At 45.1% G+C, this 17,500-nt stretch overlaps 1 protein-coding gene across 1 annotated transcript in view; it reads right to left on the reverse strand.

The window, feature by feature from the left end:
* ccny (cyclin Y) overlaps positions 1-17,500 on the reverse strand; it is a 70,689-nt gene that overhangs the window by 9,226 nt on the left and 43,963 nt on the right. The window contains 8 exon segments of the mRNA XM_053636402.1: positions 3,339-3,415; positions 3,418-3,457; positions 4,242-4,299; positions 5,721-5,756; positions 6,021-6,124; positions 10,574-10,608; positions 15,504-15,524; positions 16,525-16,599. Of these exon segments, the coding sequence (XP_053492377.1) occupies positions 3,339-3,415; positions 3,418-3,457; positions 4,242-4,299; positions 5,721-5,756; positions 6,021-6,124; positions 10,574-10,608; positions 15,504-15,524; positions 16,525-16,599 (446 nt within the window).

The raw sequence follows: 17,500 nt of genomic DNA on the forward strand, positions 1-17,500 counted from the left end.
TAAAATCTAAATCACATGCACTGCTGGAAATGAACCACAGGGGGCGCTGGTTTCGACACAGACTGAACCGCTGTAACATAAGAGTGATAAACCACATGGAGGACTTGTCTACAAACCCAAACCAAAGCAAACCAAATTGGATATACACCTTAAATCCTGATGACGGCTCTGCTCGTTTCTCACTTGACTGAGCCACACTAAGTGTGTATTGATTTCTATCACAGCTGATGAAAACGGCAATCTGGCTCTAACAAACCGCTTCTCAAATCAATGCTGAAATCTTCTCGACCATTTTCCATAAACACCGCGGCTCAGATTAGCCTCTTTCACATGGCGTGTCGATTCAGAGCACCGCTCACAGATTTTTTTTTTGCAGCTTTTAGTGCAATTGTTATCTGGATAAGAGCTGCTCAAGCACCAACATAGTGATAACAAGGAAAAGGCAATGGTTTGTTGCATCCCCTTATCAAGTTTACAACAGGTAGAAGTCATAAACTTTAATAACGTGGACTTCATGGAGAGAGCGGAGCACGGTTTCTCCCCGACTACCAGCGCAACCAATCCGATCGCAGTTCCCACTCCTAATTCCATTATAACCAATCCTACTGTCGTTCCCACCCCTTCTTCCATTATAACCAATCCGTTCTCAGTTCCCACCCCTTATTCCATTATGACCAATCCAATCTCAGTTCCCACCCCTAATTCCATTATAACCAATCCGATCTCAGTTCCCACCCCTAATTCCATTATAACAATCCGATCTCAGTTCCCACCCCAATTCCATTATAACCAATCCGATCTCAGTTCCCACCCCAATTCCATTATAACAATCCGATCTCAGTTCCCACCCCTAATTCCATTGTAACCAATCCGATCTCAGTTCCCACTCCAATTCCATTATAACAATCCGATCTCAGTTCCCACCCCTAATTCCATTGTAACCAATCCGATCTCAGTTCCCACTCCAATTCCATTATAACAATCCGATCTCAGTTCCCACCCCTAATTCCATTGTAACCAATCCGATCTCAGTTCCCACCCCGATTCCATTATAACAATCCGATCTCAGTTCCCACCCCTAATTCCATTGTAACCAATCCGATCTCAGTTCCCACTCCGATTCCATTATAACAATCCGATCTCAGTTCCCACCCCTAATTCCATTGTAACCAATCCGATCTCAGTTCCCACTCCAATTCCATTATAACCAATCCGATCTCAGTTCCCACTCCAATTCCATTATACCAATCAGTTCCCAACCCTAATTCCACAATAACCAATCCAATCTCAGTTCCCACCCTAATTTAATTATAACTAATCCGATCTCTGTTACCACCCCTAATTCCACAATAACCAATCCATGTTCCACCCCTTATTCCATTATAACCAATCCTACTGTCGTTCCCACCCCTTCTTCCATTATAACCAATCCGAACTCAGTTCCCACTCCAATTCCATTATAACAATCCGATCTCAGTTCCCACCCCTAATTCCATTGTAACCAATCCGATCTCAGTTCCCACTCCAATTCCATTATACCAATCAGTTCCCAACCCTAATTCCACAATAACCAATCCAATCTCAGTTCCCACCCTAATTTAATTATAACTAATCCGATCTCTGTTACCACCCCTAATTCCACAATAACCAATCCATGTTCCACCCCTTATTCCATTATAACCAATCCTATCTCTGTTCCCACACCAAATGACATACACACACACACACACACATACATTTTATATATATATATATATATATATATATATATATATATATATATATATATATATATATATATATATATATATATATAAATAGTAAGACTATCACATTTACTCTCCACCTGTTGCCTCTTAGAGGATATGGAGCAATCCATCTGTCTGGATCCATGTCTGGTATCTATGCAATAACCCTTTTATACCTGAACACTAACAGTGTCTCCTACAGGTTGAGCGTGGAAACAGGAAGGGGCTTTAAATCCTCAACATAGAGTGAAAAAAAACACTAACATTTACGCAGTTGCTCTAGAAAAGTGACACTAACATGACATTTAGTAAGTTGTAAAGACCTGTTTCTTTCTTTCTTTCTTTTTTTTTTTTTTTAACTCCAGACTCTCTTGAGATGAACAGCATAACTATAACACACTAACACACACACACACACAGACACTCCAGGCGTCTACAGGTGTGGCTTTGCCAGTAATCTGTGTGTACAGGTGCGAGATATGACACAAACCTGATTTAGCATCCGCGCTGTCTCTGAGGTGTGAGGACAGACGACAGGCTAAAATAAGCTAGTTTTCCTGACCACAAAAGCCCACAGACAGCTGCATCATATCATACCTCACTGCAATGTGATCTCTGTGATATCACTCATCAACCCTGTTTCGACGGGCCTTGTGCTGGACTAAAACGGAAATAAACGTATTATCGGCCTATCATTGCATTGAGCTAAAATCTCATTAGGAATAACCCAAGTTCATCAATTTTAGCTAAAATACATGGCTTTTATCTGCCCCAGGAGAACATTTACAGATTACAAATCTAAAAAAAAACCAAAAAAAAAACAAAACAAAAAAAAAAAGCATTTCCTATTATTACAAAAATAAAGCAGAATTTTTTTCATACAAAGCGAAGATAAGTAAGTTTTGGAGTAAGTAAGTAAGTAACCTTAAGTAAGTAAGGTTCAGTTAATGAAACCTGAACGGATATGAAGGCGTCTTTCTTCATTATTCGTTCATTCATTCGTTGCTGTATTTCTATTTATTGTTTTACGAGATGAGTAGTGAGTCCAAAGGTCACGTTACGATCAGTGTAATTAGCTCATGAGCGTTCACGTCTTCTGGAAAACGTGTAACCCCCAGTGATTTCCTGAAAGCTCAGATGTAAACGTGATAAACGAACACGATTAGACAAACCGCTGCACCTCACACAGTTGAAGGCAGTGAGGATTCAACTCCTACGCGTGTTCCGAAAACGGTCCTGTTCATTTTCTAGCGTTGACTAAATAATAAATAAAATCATGTCCTTTAGGTTCTTATACTTTATTCTTATGTTAAAACGCTCATTTTTCAAGTTAATTACTGTCATAAAAAACAAAAAAAAACACTCTAACCCTTAATTAAAACGACTAAATGCCAGTCATATATCATAAGCTTTGTATATTAAAAAAAAAAGTCTGTGATTATATACAGGAACCAAATAATCATGATAAATGACCATTTAAGCCTCAAGTCTGAAGACCTGGTTTAGTTTGTGCTGAGATAAGTCTTTCCGGTTCATGCTACGCTTTACCCCTAAGCCCTGCTTGTTTCACCCTCATGACGTGAGCCTCACCAGCGTGACGATGGCGCACTCGGCCATGAGCTGAGCGGCGCTGAAGAGCGTCCGGACGAACCGGTAGATCTGCTTTGCTCCGGATCGTGTTTATCGTAATCCGCTGGAACCTCCGACTTCTGCAGCAGACAGACACGACAAATCCCACGATCATTAACACTGAAGTGCGCGGTGACGTGCGTCTCTATATACTGCACGTTTGGGGTTGTTTAGTTTTTTTTATAATAATAATAATAATAATAATAATAATAATGAAAGTAGACATCAGCAAGCTTATGCTAGTTTAAAAAGAGTATGTCTTGAGTTGAGCTTTAAAAATGTCACAGGTCTGAGCTTCCCTAAGTTCACGAGGAAGAGAGGTCCAAAGGGAAGGAGCAGAGACAGAAACAGCCCTGTCACTCAGAGGTTTTAAGCGGGTTTGTGGACAACAAATTAGACTCTGAGGAGCGCAGTCTGCGACTTGGGGTGTAAGGGATTAACAAAGCAGATAAATAACGAGGAGCCAAGCCATGTAATGCTTTGTATGTCAGCATCATCATTTAACCTCGACCGGGAGCCAGTGCAAGGACCCCAGAAGAGGAGTAATATGACTGCATGTCATATTACACGTCCTAGTCGGGATTCTGGCAGCAGAGTTTTCATACTGGAGCTTTCCGAATGTGGATTTAGAAACTCCGGCTAAAACGGCGTTAGAGTAATCTATCCGTGAGACAACGGATGAGTTTATCAGCTTTTCAGCTACAGAGAAATTTAGCATAGGGTGCAGTCTTGCTATATTTCTGAAAAAAGTGAAAAAAAGGATGCTTTTAACAGTGCTCTGTACAAAAGAATCGAATGTAACGTCTGGCAACAAAAATGACTCGGAGGTTCCTCGATAGCACGTTACGTCAGCGCGAGACTTACCGACAGCGGATGAAGCTTCTCATCAAATATGTCCAACACCGTCCGTCCATCTACATCTCTGAAATGACCAAAGAGACCGAATCAGAGCAAAGGATATTTGTCAGGAAATGATCAAATATCAAAGACTTGTACACCCCCACACACACACACACACACACAACAGATGGTCGTCTCTCTCACAAGTCATGACTCCTAGCATCGATTCGAATGCATTGTGTATGTAGCGGAAACGTTAGCGAGCGCCAAATCATCGTTCTCTGAAGTTGAAGGAATGATGGTTTATCAGCCTAAATGTACACACTCGCCGTCTGATGTAAACCACGATGTGTTTCAGGACACGCAGGAACTCTGAGAATGTGGGGTTTCCTCTGTGAACACTATGAATTCGGACTTTCACTTTATGATGATTTATTTCAGCTCGGACTGGGACGGAGCGAAATTCTTATACGTCACAATACGCTCGTCACAGGTATCCGGTCCGTACAGGATTTCAGAGTTTTTTTTTGCAATTATTGTGGACAAAATAGCTCGATTTTGCTGCGGCTTTTTTTTTTTCTAAATTTACGATGCGACTTGGGAGTTTTTTGTGCTTTTGTTTTTTTTTACCACTTGAATTGCTGAAATTGCAATCGTATGAAATAGTTCTGCACGGTCTTTCACAGTGATGTTTGTCGCTCAATCGGACCTTCTAGCTGTTTTCAAGCTCGACGCACGTGAATGGAATACAGCTTCGGCTGAAGGCGCGTCGCGACGACGTCACGTGACGCGTCTCGGCCCAGATCTGCGGGAAATCGTCGCGAAAAACTGAAAGCCCCTCCGGATATTACGGAGCTTGCTCGATTCACAAAATCCTGGAAGGACTGGATATCGGGATTTTCACGGAGGCGGCTGACGCTCGCATCATCGACGTCGTGGTTCGAGGTTCGTGCTCGGCGGACGGTTAGCGACCCCGACCCCACCTCTTCAAGCGGGTTCGGAGCGATCACACTAGTCAAACGAACTGGGGGGGGGGGTTAACGTGCTCGGGCATGGTACAGATCACCTAGTGTGCTATACACCCTTACAATCAACTGTTATATGCTGATTTTATTAACATGTAATGAATAAAATGTTTCATTGCCCTGTTAAACTGTGCATTCATGATGCGAAAAAAACCCCAACTATAAATACATTTAACTAATATCTTCTGTAACTCTGCTACGCAAAATACAGTTCCGCACACACGCCTTTAATCCCTCTTGATCAGAGAGGTGATGGCGGTACCCACTGGATCCTGAGCCCATGGAGCTCACTTCAGAAGACCGTGGCATTTAGCACTATGGATCATGAGCTATTTTTAAGGTGCGGTGCCAGGCTTTGAAGCGACATCGACATTCCCACTCAATAAACACTCTGCGTCCTTCGTAGCACCTGTGCTGTGGAGAACACGCGCTCAGATCAGTAATAAAGACATGCCTCATAATGACGTGAACCCCTACCCTGTTCTTTATGTGGTAGTAGATGGCAAGAGCAACACTGTGGACAGAAAAGAGAGGATGAAATACACTGATGCAGAGACGAGTCCGTAATAAAGTAACTTCGACGACGTCGGTGCTGATAACGTCTCGGTTCTGATTGGTCAGAACGGACTGGTCAGCTCTGACAGTCAGACCGAGTGTAGGTATGATCATCGTCCGTTTCATTCAGACATCCTTGTCAAGTTATGAGGGTTGTATTTTTTTTTGTATTTTAAGATTTGTAACATCTTTGTTGTGCGTGTGGAGCGACATGACTTCGTACCATTTGATGGTGTATTTGAGATTGGGTTGGCTGACCGTGCTGTCATCCAGGAAGATAGTCGAGCAGGAGCTGTACTTGCGTCTCATTGGACCAGATGGGTGTTGCTAAATCATCACACACACACACACACACACACACACACACACACACACACGTTATTATCAAGCATGAAGCATGAACATCCAACCTGCAAACCGCTGAAACCAGGCCATGCCAATAGAGAGAGAGAGAGAGAGAGAGAGAGAGAGGGGGGGGGGGGGAGAAAGATGGGATGAGACAGAGACAGAGTTGGCCAAAGAAAGAGAGAGCGAGGAGAGAGAGTGGGAGATATATAGGATAAGACAGAGAGAGAGATGAGAGAGAGAGATGGATAGGATGAGCCAGAGAGATGGGATGAGACAGAGATAGACAGAGTTGGGCAGAGAGAGAGAGATGGACAGGATTAGACAGAGAGAGAGAGAGAGGGACATATATAAACACACACAAACATATACACATATATATATATATATATATATATATATATATATATATATCTATATATATATATATCTATCTATCTATCTATCTATCTATCTATATATATATATATAGAGAGAGAGAGAGAGAGAGAGAGAGAGAGAGAGTTGGGGATAAATAGATAGATATATAGATGGATAGAGAGAGAGTTGGGGATAGATTGAGAGAGAGATAGATAGATAGATAGATAGAGTGTTGTGTGTGTGGTGTTGAGAGTGTTGAGAGTGTTGTGTGTGGTGTTGAGAGTGTTGAGAGTGTTGTGTGTGTGGTGTTGAGAGTGTTGTGTGTGTGTGTGTGGTGTTGAGAGTGTTGTGTGTGTGTGTGGTGTTGAGAGTGTTGTGTGTGTGGTGTTGAGAGTGTTGTGTGTGTGTGTGGTGTTGAGAGTGTTGTGTGTGTGTGGTGTTGAGAGTGTTGTGTGTGTGGTGTTGAGAGTGTTGTGTGTGTGGTGTTGAGAGTGTTGTGTGTGTGGTGTTGAGAGTGTTGTGTGTGTGTGTGTGGTGTTGAGAGTGGTGTGTGTGTGTGTGGTGTTGAGAGTGTTGTGTGTGTGGTGTTGAGAGTGCTGTGTGTGTGGTGTTGAGAGTGTTGTGTGTGTGTGGTGTTGAGAGTGTTGTGTGTTGTGTGTGTGGTGTTGAGAGTGTTGTGTGTTGTGTGTGTGGTGTTGAGAGTGTTGTGTGTTGTGTGTGTGGTGTTGAGAGTGTTGTGTGTGTGTGGTGTTGAGAGTGTTGTGTGTGTGTGGTGTTGAGAGTGTTGTGTGTGTGGTGTTGAGAGTGTTGTGTGTTGTGTGTGTGGTGTTGAGAGTGTTGTGTGTGTGTGTGGTGTTGAGAGTGTTGTGTGTGTGTGGTGTTGAGAGTGTTGTGTGTGTGGTGTTGAGAGTGTTGTGTGTGTGGTGTTGAGAGTGTTGTGTGTGTGTGGTGTTGAGAGTGTTGTGTGTGTGTGTGTGGTGTTGAGAGTGTTGTGTGTGTGTGTGGTGTTGAGAGTGTTGTGTGTGTGGTGTTGAGAGTGTTGTGTGTGTGTGGTGTTGAGAGTGTTGTGTGTGTGGTGTTGAGAGTGTTGTGTGTGTGGTGTTGAGAGTGTTGTGTGTGTGTGTGGTGCTGAGTGCGTTGTGTGTGTGTGTGGTGTTGAGAGTGTTGTGTGTGTGGTGTTGAGAGTGTTGTGTGTGTGTGTGGTGCTGAGTGCGTTGTGTGTGTGTGTGGTGTTGAGAGTGTTGTGTGTGTGGTGTTGAGAGTGTTGTGTGTGTGGTGTTGAGAGTGTTGTGTGTGTGTGTGGTGTTGAGAGTGTTGTGTGTGTGTATGTGTGTGTGTGGTGTTGAGAGTGGTGTGTGTGTGTGTGTGGTGTTGAGAGTGGTGTGTGTGTGTGTGGTGTTGAGAGTGTTGTGTGTGTGTATGTGTGTGTGTGGTGTTGAGAGTGGTGTGTGTGTGTGTGTGGTGTTGAGAGTGGTGTGTGTGTGTGTGGTGCTGAGTGCGTTGTGTGTGTGTGTGGTGTTGAGAGTGTTGTGTGTGTGGTGTTGAGAGTGTTGTGTGTGTGGTGTTGAGAGTGTTGTGTGTGTGGTGTTGAGAGTGTTGTGTGTGTGGTGTTGAGAGTGTTGTGTGTTGTGTGTGTGGTGTTGAGAGTGTTGTGTGTTGTGTGTGTGGTGTTGAGAGTGTTGTGTGTGTGTGTGGTGTTGAGAGTGTTGTGTGTGTGTGTGGTGTTGAGAGTGTTGTGTGTGTGTGTGTGTGTGTGGTGTTGAGAGTGGTGTGTGTGTGTGTGTGGTGTTGAGAGTGTTGTGTGTGTGTGTGTGTGTGTGGTGTTGAGAGTGGTGTGTGTGTGTGTGTGGTGTTGAGAGTGTTGTGTGTGTGTGTGGTGTTGAGAGTGTTGTGTGTGTGTGTGTGGTGTTGAGAGTGTTGTGTGTGTGTGTGGTGTTGAGAGTGTTGTGTGTGTGGTGTTGAGAGTGTTGTGTGTGTGTGTGTGTGGTGTTGAGAGTGTTGTGTGTGTGTGTGTGGTGTTGAGAGTGTTGTGTGTGTGGTGTTGAGAGTGTTGTGTGTGTGTGTGTGTGGTGTTGAGAGTGTTGTGTGTGTGTGTGTGGTGTTGAGAGTGTTGTGTGTGTGGTGTTGAGAGTGTTGTGTGTGTGTATGTGTGTGTGTGGTGTTGAGAGTGGTGTGTGTGTGTGTGTGGTGTTGAGAGTGGTGTGTGTGTGTGTGTGGTGCTGAGTGCGTTGTGTGTGTGTGTGGTGTTGAGAGTGTTGTGTGTGTGGTGTTGAGAGTGTTGTGTGTGTGGTGTTGAGAGTGTTGTGTGTGTGGTGTTGAGAGTGTTGTGTGTGTGTGTGTGTGGTGTTGAGAGTGTTGTGTGTGTGTGTGTGGTGTTGAGAGTGTTGTGTGTGTGGTGTTGAGAGTGTTGTGTGTTGTGTGTGTGGTGTTGAGAGTGTTGTGTGTGTGTGGTGTTGAGAGTGTTGTGTGTGTGTGTGGTGTTGAGAGTGGTGTGTGTGTGTGTGTGTGTGTGTGGTGTTGAGAGTGGTGTGTGTGTGTGTGTGGTGTTGAGAGTGTTGTGTGTGTGTGTGGTGTTGAGAGTGTTGTGTGTGTGGTGTTGAGAGTGTTGTGTGTGTGGTGTTGAGAGTGTTGTGTGTGTGTGTGTGTGGTGTTGAGAGTGTTGTGTGTGTGTGTGTGGTGTTGAGAGTGTTGTGTGTGTGGTGTTGAGAGTGTTGTGTGTGTGGTGTTGAGAGTGTTGTGTGTGTGGTGTTGAGAGTGTTGTGTGTGTGTGTGGTGTTGAGAGTGTTGTGTGTGTGTGTGTGTGTGGTGTTGAGAGTGTTGTGTGTGTGTGTGTGTGTGGTGTTGAGAGTGGTGTGTGTGTGTGTGTGGTGTTGAGAGTGTTGTGTGTGTGGTGTTGAGAGTGTTGTGTGTGTGGTGTTGAGAGTGTTGTGTGTGTGGTGTTGAGAGTGTTGTGTGTGTGTGTGGTGTTGAGAGTGTTGTGTGTGTGGTGTTGAGAGTGTTGTGTGTGTGGTGTTGAGAGTGTTGTGTGTGTGTGTGTGTGGTGTTGAGAGTGTTGTGTGTGTGTGTGTGGTGTTGAGAGTGTTGTGTGTGTGTGTGTGTGGTGTTGAGAGTGTTGTGTGTGTGTGTGTGTGGTGTTGAGAGTGTTGTGTGTGTGGTGTTGAGAGTGTTGTGTGTGTGGTGTTGAGAGTGTTGTGTGTGTGGTGTTGAGAGTGTTGTGTGTGTGTGTGTGTGGTGTTGAGAGTGTTGTGTGTGTGGTGTTGAGAGTGTTGTGTGTGTGGTGTTGAGAGTGTTGTGTGTGTGTGGTGTTGAGAGTGTTGTGTGTGTGTGGTGTTGAGAGTGTTGTGTGTGTGTGTGTGTGTGTGGTGTTGAGAGTGGTGTGTGTGTGTGTGTGGTGTTGAGAGTGTTGTGTGTGTGTGTGTGGTGTTGAGAGTGTTGTGTGTGTGTGTGGTGTTGAGAGTGTTGTGTGTGTGTGTGGTGTTGAGAGTGTTGTGTGTGTGGTGTTGAGAGTGTTGTGTGTGTGTGGTGTTGAGAGTGTTGTGTGTGTGTGGTGTTGAGAGTGTTGTGTGTGTGTGGTGTTGAGAGTGTTGTGTGTTGTGTGTGTGGTGTTGAGAGTGTTGTGTGTGTGTGGTGTTGAGAGTGTTGTGTGTGTGTGGTGTTGAGAGTGTTGTGTGTGTGTGGTGTTGAGAGTGTTGTGTGTGTGTGTGTGTGGTGTTGAGAGTGTTGTGTGTGTGGTGTTGAGAGTGTTGTGTGTGTGTGTGTGTGTGTGGTGTTGAGAGTGTTGTGTGTGTGTGTGTGGTGTTGAGAGTGTTGTGTGTGTGGTGTTGAGAGTGTTGTGTGTGTGTGGTGTTGAGAGTGTTGTGTGTGTGTGGTGTTGAGAGTGTTGTGTGTGTGGTGCTGAGTGCGTTGTGTGTTTGGTGTTGAGAGTGTTGTGTGTGTGTGTGTGGTGTTGAGAGTGTTGTGTGTTGTGTGTGTGGTGTTGAGAGTGTTGTGTGTGTGGTGTTGAGTGTGTTGTGTGTGTGTGGTGTTGAGAGTGTTGTGTGTTGTGTGTGTGGTGTTGAGAGAGAAACTTACGTGGTTCACATACATGCTTTTCCTCTTTTCCCGAACTGTAAAGAGAAACCGTGTGTGTCAGTGAAACGCGTCTCGGCAAAACACTGAGCATCACATGAACACAATCTAATCTAAAGCATCAGCAGCACCAGCCAAAGCCACTGCACACACACACACACACACACACAACAGCAGAAACACACACACACACAACAGCAGAAACACACACACATCAGCACACACACACACACATCAGCACACACACACACACACATCAGCACACACACACACACATAATAGCACACATCAGCACACACACACCCCAGCACACACACCAGCACACACACACACACATCAGCACACGCACACACACACACGCACACACCCCAGCACACGCACACACACACACCCCAACACACACGCACACACACCCCAGCACACACACACACACACACATCAGCACAAACACACACACACACACAACAGCAGAAACACACACATCAGCACACACACACACACATCAGCACACACACACACACACATCAGCACACACACACACACATCAGCACACGCACACACACATCAGCACACGCACACACACATCAGCACACGCACACACACATCAGCACACGCACACACACACACGCACACACCCCAGCACACGCACACACACCCATACCAGCACACACACACACACACATCAGCACAAACACACACACACACAACAGCAGAAACACACACACATCAGCACACACACACACACACATCAGCACACACACACACATCAGCACACACACACACATCAGCACACACACACACATCAGCACACACACACACACATAATAGCACACATCAGCACACACACACCCCAGCACACAGATACACACACCCCACGCACACACACCAGCACACACACACACACACATCAGCACACGCACACACACACACACACGCACACACCCCAGCACACGCACACACACACACCCCAACACACACGCACACACACCCCAGAACACGCACACACATACCAGCACACGCACACACATACCAGCACACGCACACACATACCAGCACACACACACAAACACCAGCGCTCACACACACACATCAGCGCACACACACAAACACACCAGCACACACACACACCAGTGCACACACACACACACACACACACAACAGCGCGCACACACACACACACCAGCACACACACACACACACACCAGCGCACACATACACACCAGCGCACACACACACACACCAGCACACACACACACACACACACCAGCACACACTCAGCAGCACACACACACGCAAACACACACCAGCACACACGAGCACACACGCATACAACACCGGCACACACACACACAAACACCGGCGGACACACACACAAACACCGGCAGACACACACACAAACACCGGCAGACACACACACAAACACCGGCACAAACACCGGCACACATAAGCACACACACCAGCACACACACACACACACACACCAGCACACACACACACACACACACACACCAGCACACACACACACCAGCACACACACATCAGGAATGAAGATGATTACAGCGTTAGGGCCGTGTTTGCTCCGATTCTTAGTCAGCGTTTAATAAATCCCTCTGTTCCTTTGCCTCCACCACAAATTCACTCCGACGCTCAAGTCGTATTTGTGCGGGTTTAGGCGTTTGTGTGCAGGAAGCTCAGAGTCTCTGCTTCAAACACAAACTCCATTAACACTCCGAGTGTGGGGAGATAGGAAGCGGATACTGTTACACCGACGAGGGGGAATGAGGTGTGAGCTTTTTTCATCTGGAACTAAACGCACCCTGGGTGTAACAGACGCTCAGTCTAATTCAAATTCAGCCACGAGGGACTTACGCTCATGATGAGCCAGAACTCCAGACAACACTGTTTCTGTGTGCGTGTGGCTCCCTGCAGTCCCACACCTCTGTATATACATTATATACACACACACACACACACACACACACATAGTTTCGACTTGTGCGGACACCACAAAACAGCTTAAGCAAGAACAGTATGGTGCTGCACACATAACAGCTATAGCAGCATGCATGAGCCATTTTGGCTTCTAGACTGCTGACTGACTCTACACCACACACACACACACACACACACACACACACACACACACCATGTCTAATGTCAGCCTGCATCACTGTATCACATGAGCCTGTACCACAACATGAAAACAGTGGCATTCTCCTCCTGACTGAACTCAATCAGCCAGGACGTGTCCGGCGTCTGAAAGAGGCTTCTTTTAGTTTTGTTCTAGAGCCTCGCGAACCTTATGCTGCTAACAAGTAACAGAATCTTTCCGTTTGAAGCCGAGCGAAAGTCATGGTTCTGGCTCAAGTTGACATGTTTTGTACACTGCGTAAGAAATAAAACACTCGCGTTTTAGGAAAATAATCAACGACAGGACGGAGGGGCGTGACCCAACACGACGACGTGTTACCGTTACTATAGCGTCGTCCTGTCGTGCCTCCTGACCATTGCTGATTGATGACAGTATCGCCCCTGACCTTGCTGGTGCGTATACTGCTCCAGCAGTGGAGAACAGAAGGGGGCGTGGCCAGATGTACGTAACGTGTTTACGTCATTACGGCAGAAATATCCCTGAAGCTGGGTACAAGCTACTGATAGCTGGTCAGGTTAATAAAGTCGGGAAATGTTCGCAAAACTGAAGTCGGGACCATAAATTCACACAAGTTATTATCTGTAACTAGGCTGATTATAAAATTGAAATAAACTGACAATACGTATTAAATTCTCGTATAGCGACGTAATTGTGGGGAACACGACATTTTTTGCGTTTGTCTGATTTAAAATCCCCGTTCGTGTTCTTCAAGCGAAGATGTAACTGGTTTTGCGAGCACGGAGAAAGATGTCTCGTCTTCCGCCCGAATTCGGACGGTTAAGGCAGTTAGGCAATTTGACGAGCTATTAAAGATACGGCCAGAGACAAATCTCCCTGCAGTTCTCGCCTGGTTTCCCGCTGAAGCTAAGCAGGGTTGAGCCTGGACAGTACCTGGATGGGGGACCTCCGGGGGGGGGGAAATAAGGTGCTAATGGAAGTGGTATTAGTCATGCCAGCAGGGGGCGCTCACCCTGTGGTCTGTGTGGGTCCTAATGCCCCAGTATACTGACGGGGACACTATACTGTAATAACAGCACTGTCTTTCAGATGAGACGTTAAACCGAGGTCCTGACTCTCTGTGGTCATTAAAAATCCCAGGATACTTCTCGTAAAAGAGTAGGAGTATAACCCCGGTGTCCTGGCGAAATTCCCCCATTGGTCCTTCTCCATCGTGGCCCCCTAATAATCTCCATCCCTGAATTGGCTACAGCACTCTCTCCTCTCCACTAATAGCTGGTCTGCACTATGGCCGCCGTCGCATCATCCAGGTGGACGCTACACACTAGTGGTGGTTGAGAAGACCCCCCTTCCCCCTGACAATGTAAAGCGCTTTGAGTCTCTAGAAAAGCTCTATATATATTTAACTGTAACTAACTATTATGGTTTATACAGGATACAAACTAAGAGAAAGGGAAACACATTACATTTTATTTCTGTCGATCGGAAAGCTGCAGACGCCATGTTTTCCGACAGACATTTACTTCACAGCCTTCGTGATAGTTGGAATATTTCAGTCATTTCTTGATTAGACCGATCGCTGGAACTATCAGTTACCAGCAAAAATCCACACCGATAGTTGCGTCCGTCACGGGAGCGGCTGAGAAGGGTCCGCTGTCATTATAGGGTACGAGAGCGGCCTCTAGAGGCGGAATAAAATCCATCACGGACAAATTTTTGTTGTGTTATTTGAAGTGTTCTTTGATTCATTTTGAATGTCTCTATTTTTATTCGCTATTTGGCGTGTTACTTTTTGCTTCAGTTTGGATATACATCTTTTATTTACTTTAATATTTATTAATAGTCCATAGTTAGAGAACTAGAGCAGCTCTAAACAGTCGTCCCCTGTTTGCTGAAGAGAAAAGTGTTCGCCCTAACGTTCAAATCCAGACACTTCTACAGTCGTCTGTGGCCAGGAGTCCTAGACAGCAAAATTGGCTGGGATCTCTGGGTGGGAGGGGCATACTCTCACTCTCTCTCTCTCTCTCTCTCTCTCTCTTTCTCTCTCTCGTAAATTATAACAACACTAGTCAATCATGGGTGTCTGTGACACTGTGATATTCTTCATGTATGTAGAAGACGGCGGATAGCTCTTTCGTCCCTGTGATGCAACATTCGTAGTTCTTAAAGATTCGTGGTTGGCTTCACGCGTCTCAGAGGAAGCACGTGTTAGCCTTCACTCTCCCCGGATAGTAGCTGTCGTATGATAGCTAACCCAAACCGTAACCGTCGTAGAAGCGTCTGAAAACATTCGATTTGCGGCCTTGTCAGAAAGCATAGTGGAGGATTTCCAGCGCTCCCATGGAATCCCACAATGCACTTTATCCACTTTACCCTAAAGGGTACTAAATTCCTAAAAATGAACTTTCTAAGCTATTTATAAGGACGTACGGAGTAGGGCCACAGGGCCATATTGGACCACAGGGGGGGTGTTGAGGTAGGAAGTGATTCAAGTTTCTCTGACATCCACGTCTGTTCGAGACGCCGAGCGATTCGATGTAGATGAAGCACGATGATTTAGGCATGCAGTTTGAATTGCATCGCCATACATGTTCCTTACTTGTTAGCAACATTAGCCTCTTTGCAAAACTAAAGGCGACAGTTGAGTCAATTTTGGGATTGAGGAAATCTGGAATAAGCCAAACGTACGTTTCAGACCGCATCATGTGAGTGTTGATGCAGTAATACAGGAATCATGACTGAGAAGACTGCTTGAAGAAAATGATTGCTGTTCCAGACACACACAGAAATAAGACTTCACACTAGCCTCAGCATTGGACGTACCTTTCTTGCTGGATGGAACAACTGAAAGACAAGAAATGATGTGGATTCTTATCTGAATGATTTCTCCATAAAGTATTAAACAGAGGAAAGTTTACTGCTGAAGTTAACCTGGTTTATTCATGCACCATCAGCACCATCAGCACCATCAGCCATGTTACAATACAAAATAACCAGGCCAGGGCTTTGCTTTATTTATTCTATAATTTACTCTTTTTGGTTTGCCTTAAAAAAGTAATCAGTCACGCTCCAAACCACGAGACACACACACACACACACACACACACACACACACACACACACACACTCAGGCAGTTCAGTTACATAAGAACAAAGCTGCTAATGATGGGCATTAAAGGGGTTGGAAATCACACTAACAGCATCTCAAACAGACCACAATGCTGATTCCCAGAGCAATCTCAGCCAGAGGCAGTGAGCTAAATGAAATTATTATACACACACACGCACGCACACGCACACACACACACTCACACACAGTCACTTTGTTTCTGTGCATCACTGTGATCAGCCACTGTTCTGTGTTTCTGCCTTTAAAAATAAAGAGAATCTATTCATTCTCTCTCTCGCACACACACACACACACACGTCTACACTGACTCAAAACTGGTGTGTGTGTGTATGTGTGCTTGTGTGTGTGCTTGTTAGATACAGCAAAGGAGGCATGGCCTATGTGCTTGTTAGATACAGTGAAGGAGGCGTGGCCTATGTGCTTGCAAGATACAGTAAAGGAGGTGTGGCCTATGTGTTTGTCAAATATAGCAAAGGAGGTGTGGCCTATGTGCTTGTTAGATACAGCAAAGGAAAAATAATGAGAATTAGAAAACACTAAATAAGCTAAATACACTGCAACAATACTCATGAAAAAAATATGCACTTAACATACCGTCAGAATTGAAGTTATGTGAAATTATGACATTGCAGAAGAAGGTTAAAATCAGTGAGGATCACCTAACCATCATTCCCACATCAATCCCAAATCAATAACAGTCTGGCACACACTCACCGTCTGTCTGAGACTTGCTGAGGAAGATGGTGCTGGCGCGCGGGTGATCTGATGGGTTGTACTCCATGTTCAGCTCTGAAAGAACACACACACACACAGACACAACAGCTATCAGGAACTGAAGCTCGAGAAAAATGACAGGTTGTAAGTGAGTAATGATGAGAAGGCGGGTCATGTGGAGGGCAGGGTATTGATTTTTGGGCTGCGTGTGGAGTTACGAGACGACGCTGTCGTTAGAGGAGCATCACTCGTGACACAAAGCTGCAGTTACACTGTACAGCCACCGGGGGAGCAGCGCACCACATCGCTTTACACCTTCTGAAGCAACAGCCTGTTTTATTGATTCATTTCAGAAGTACGAACAGTAATAAGAAAAGCGTCAGGACTCTTAGATGTTAGATTAGAGGATTATGAAATGGTCGGTTAATAATAAGACATTATTAGCAATCCAGACCAGCTCATGAGAACCCACCAACAGACTTTATCCTTAAACTTACAGAACAGACATTAAAGCATAATGTTTTTGCATTTGAAGATAGTGGTTTTTTTTTTTTTCCTAGCAGATTAAATGCACAGCCATGGGAGCATGCTTTGCACCTAATTATGCTAATTTATTTCTAGGACAGTAGGAGGAAGAATATGTCTCCAATATCTCTGTAAATCCTTTCTATAAGAAGGTAAAATGGTGGACTAGATACATCGACGATATCTGCAGGGTTTTTGAAAGTACTTAACTGGAGTTACAAAAGTTTTCATTAATTTCAAGACTATTAACGACAGAATTGTGAGAAGTTATCGACCCGGTGTTAAACAGACTACATGGTTGGACAGGACACTGAAGTGTGGACACTAACCACTGTAACGATGCAATCCAAACCAAGTCTTTTGTAGATATCTGCACAAACAAAGTATTTCCCATTCGTTCATTCATTAATTGTAAGCGTGCGTGTGTCATTTATAGGCTTCAACGTCCTTG

The sequence above is a fragment of the Ictalurus furcatus genome, chromosome 1 (assembly GCF_023375685.1).
Source record: "Ictalurus furcatus strain D&B chromosome 1, Billie_1.0, whole genome shotgun sequence".
NCBI classification, from domain to species: Eukaryota; Metazoa; Chordata; class Actinopteri; order Siluriformes; family Ictaluridae; genus Ictalurus; species Ictalurus furcatus.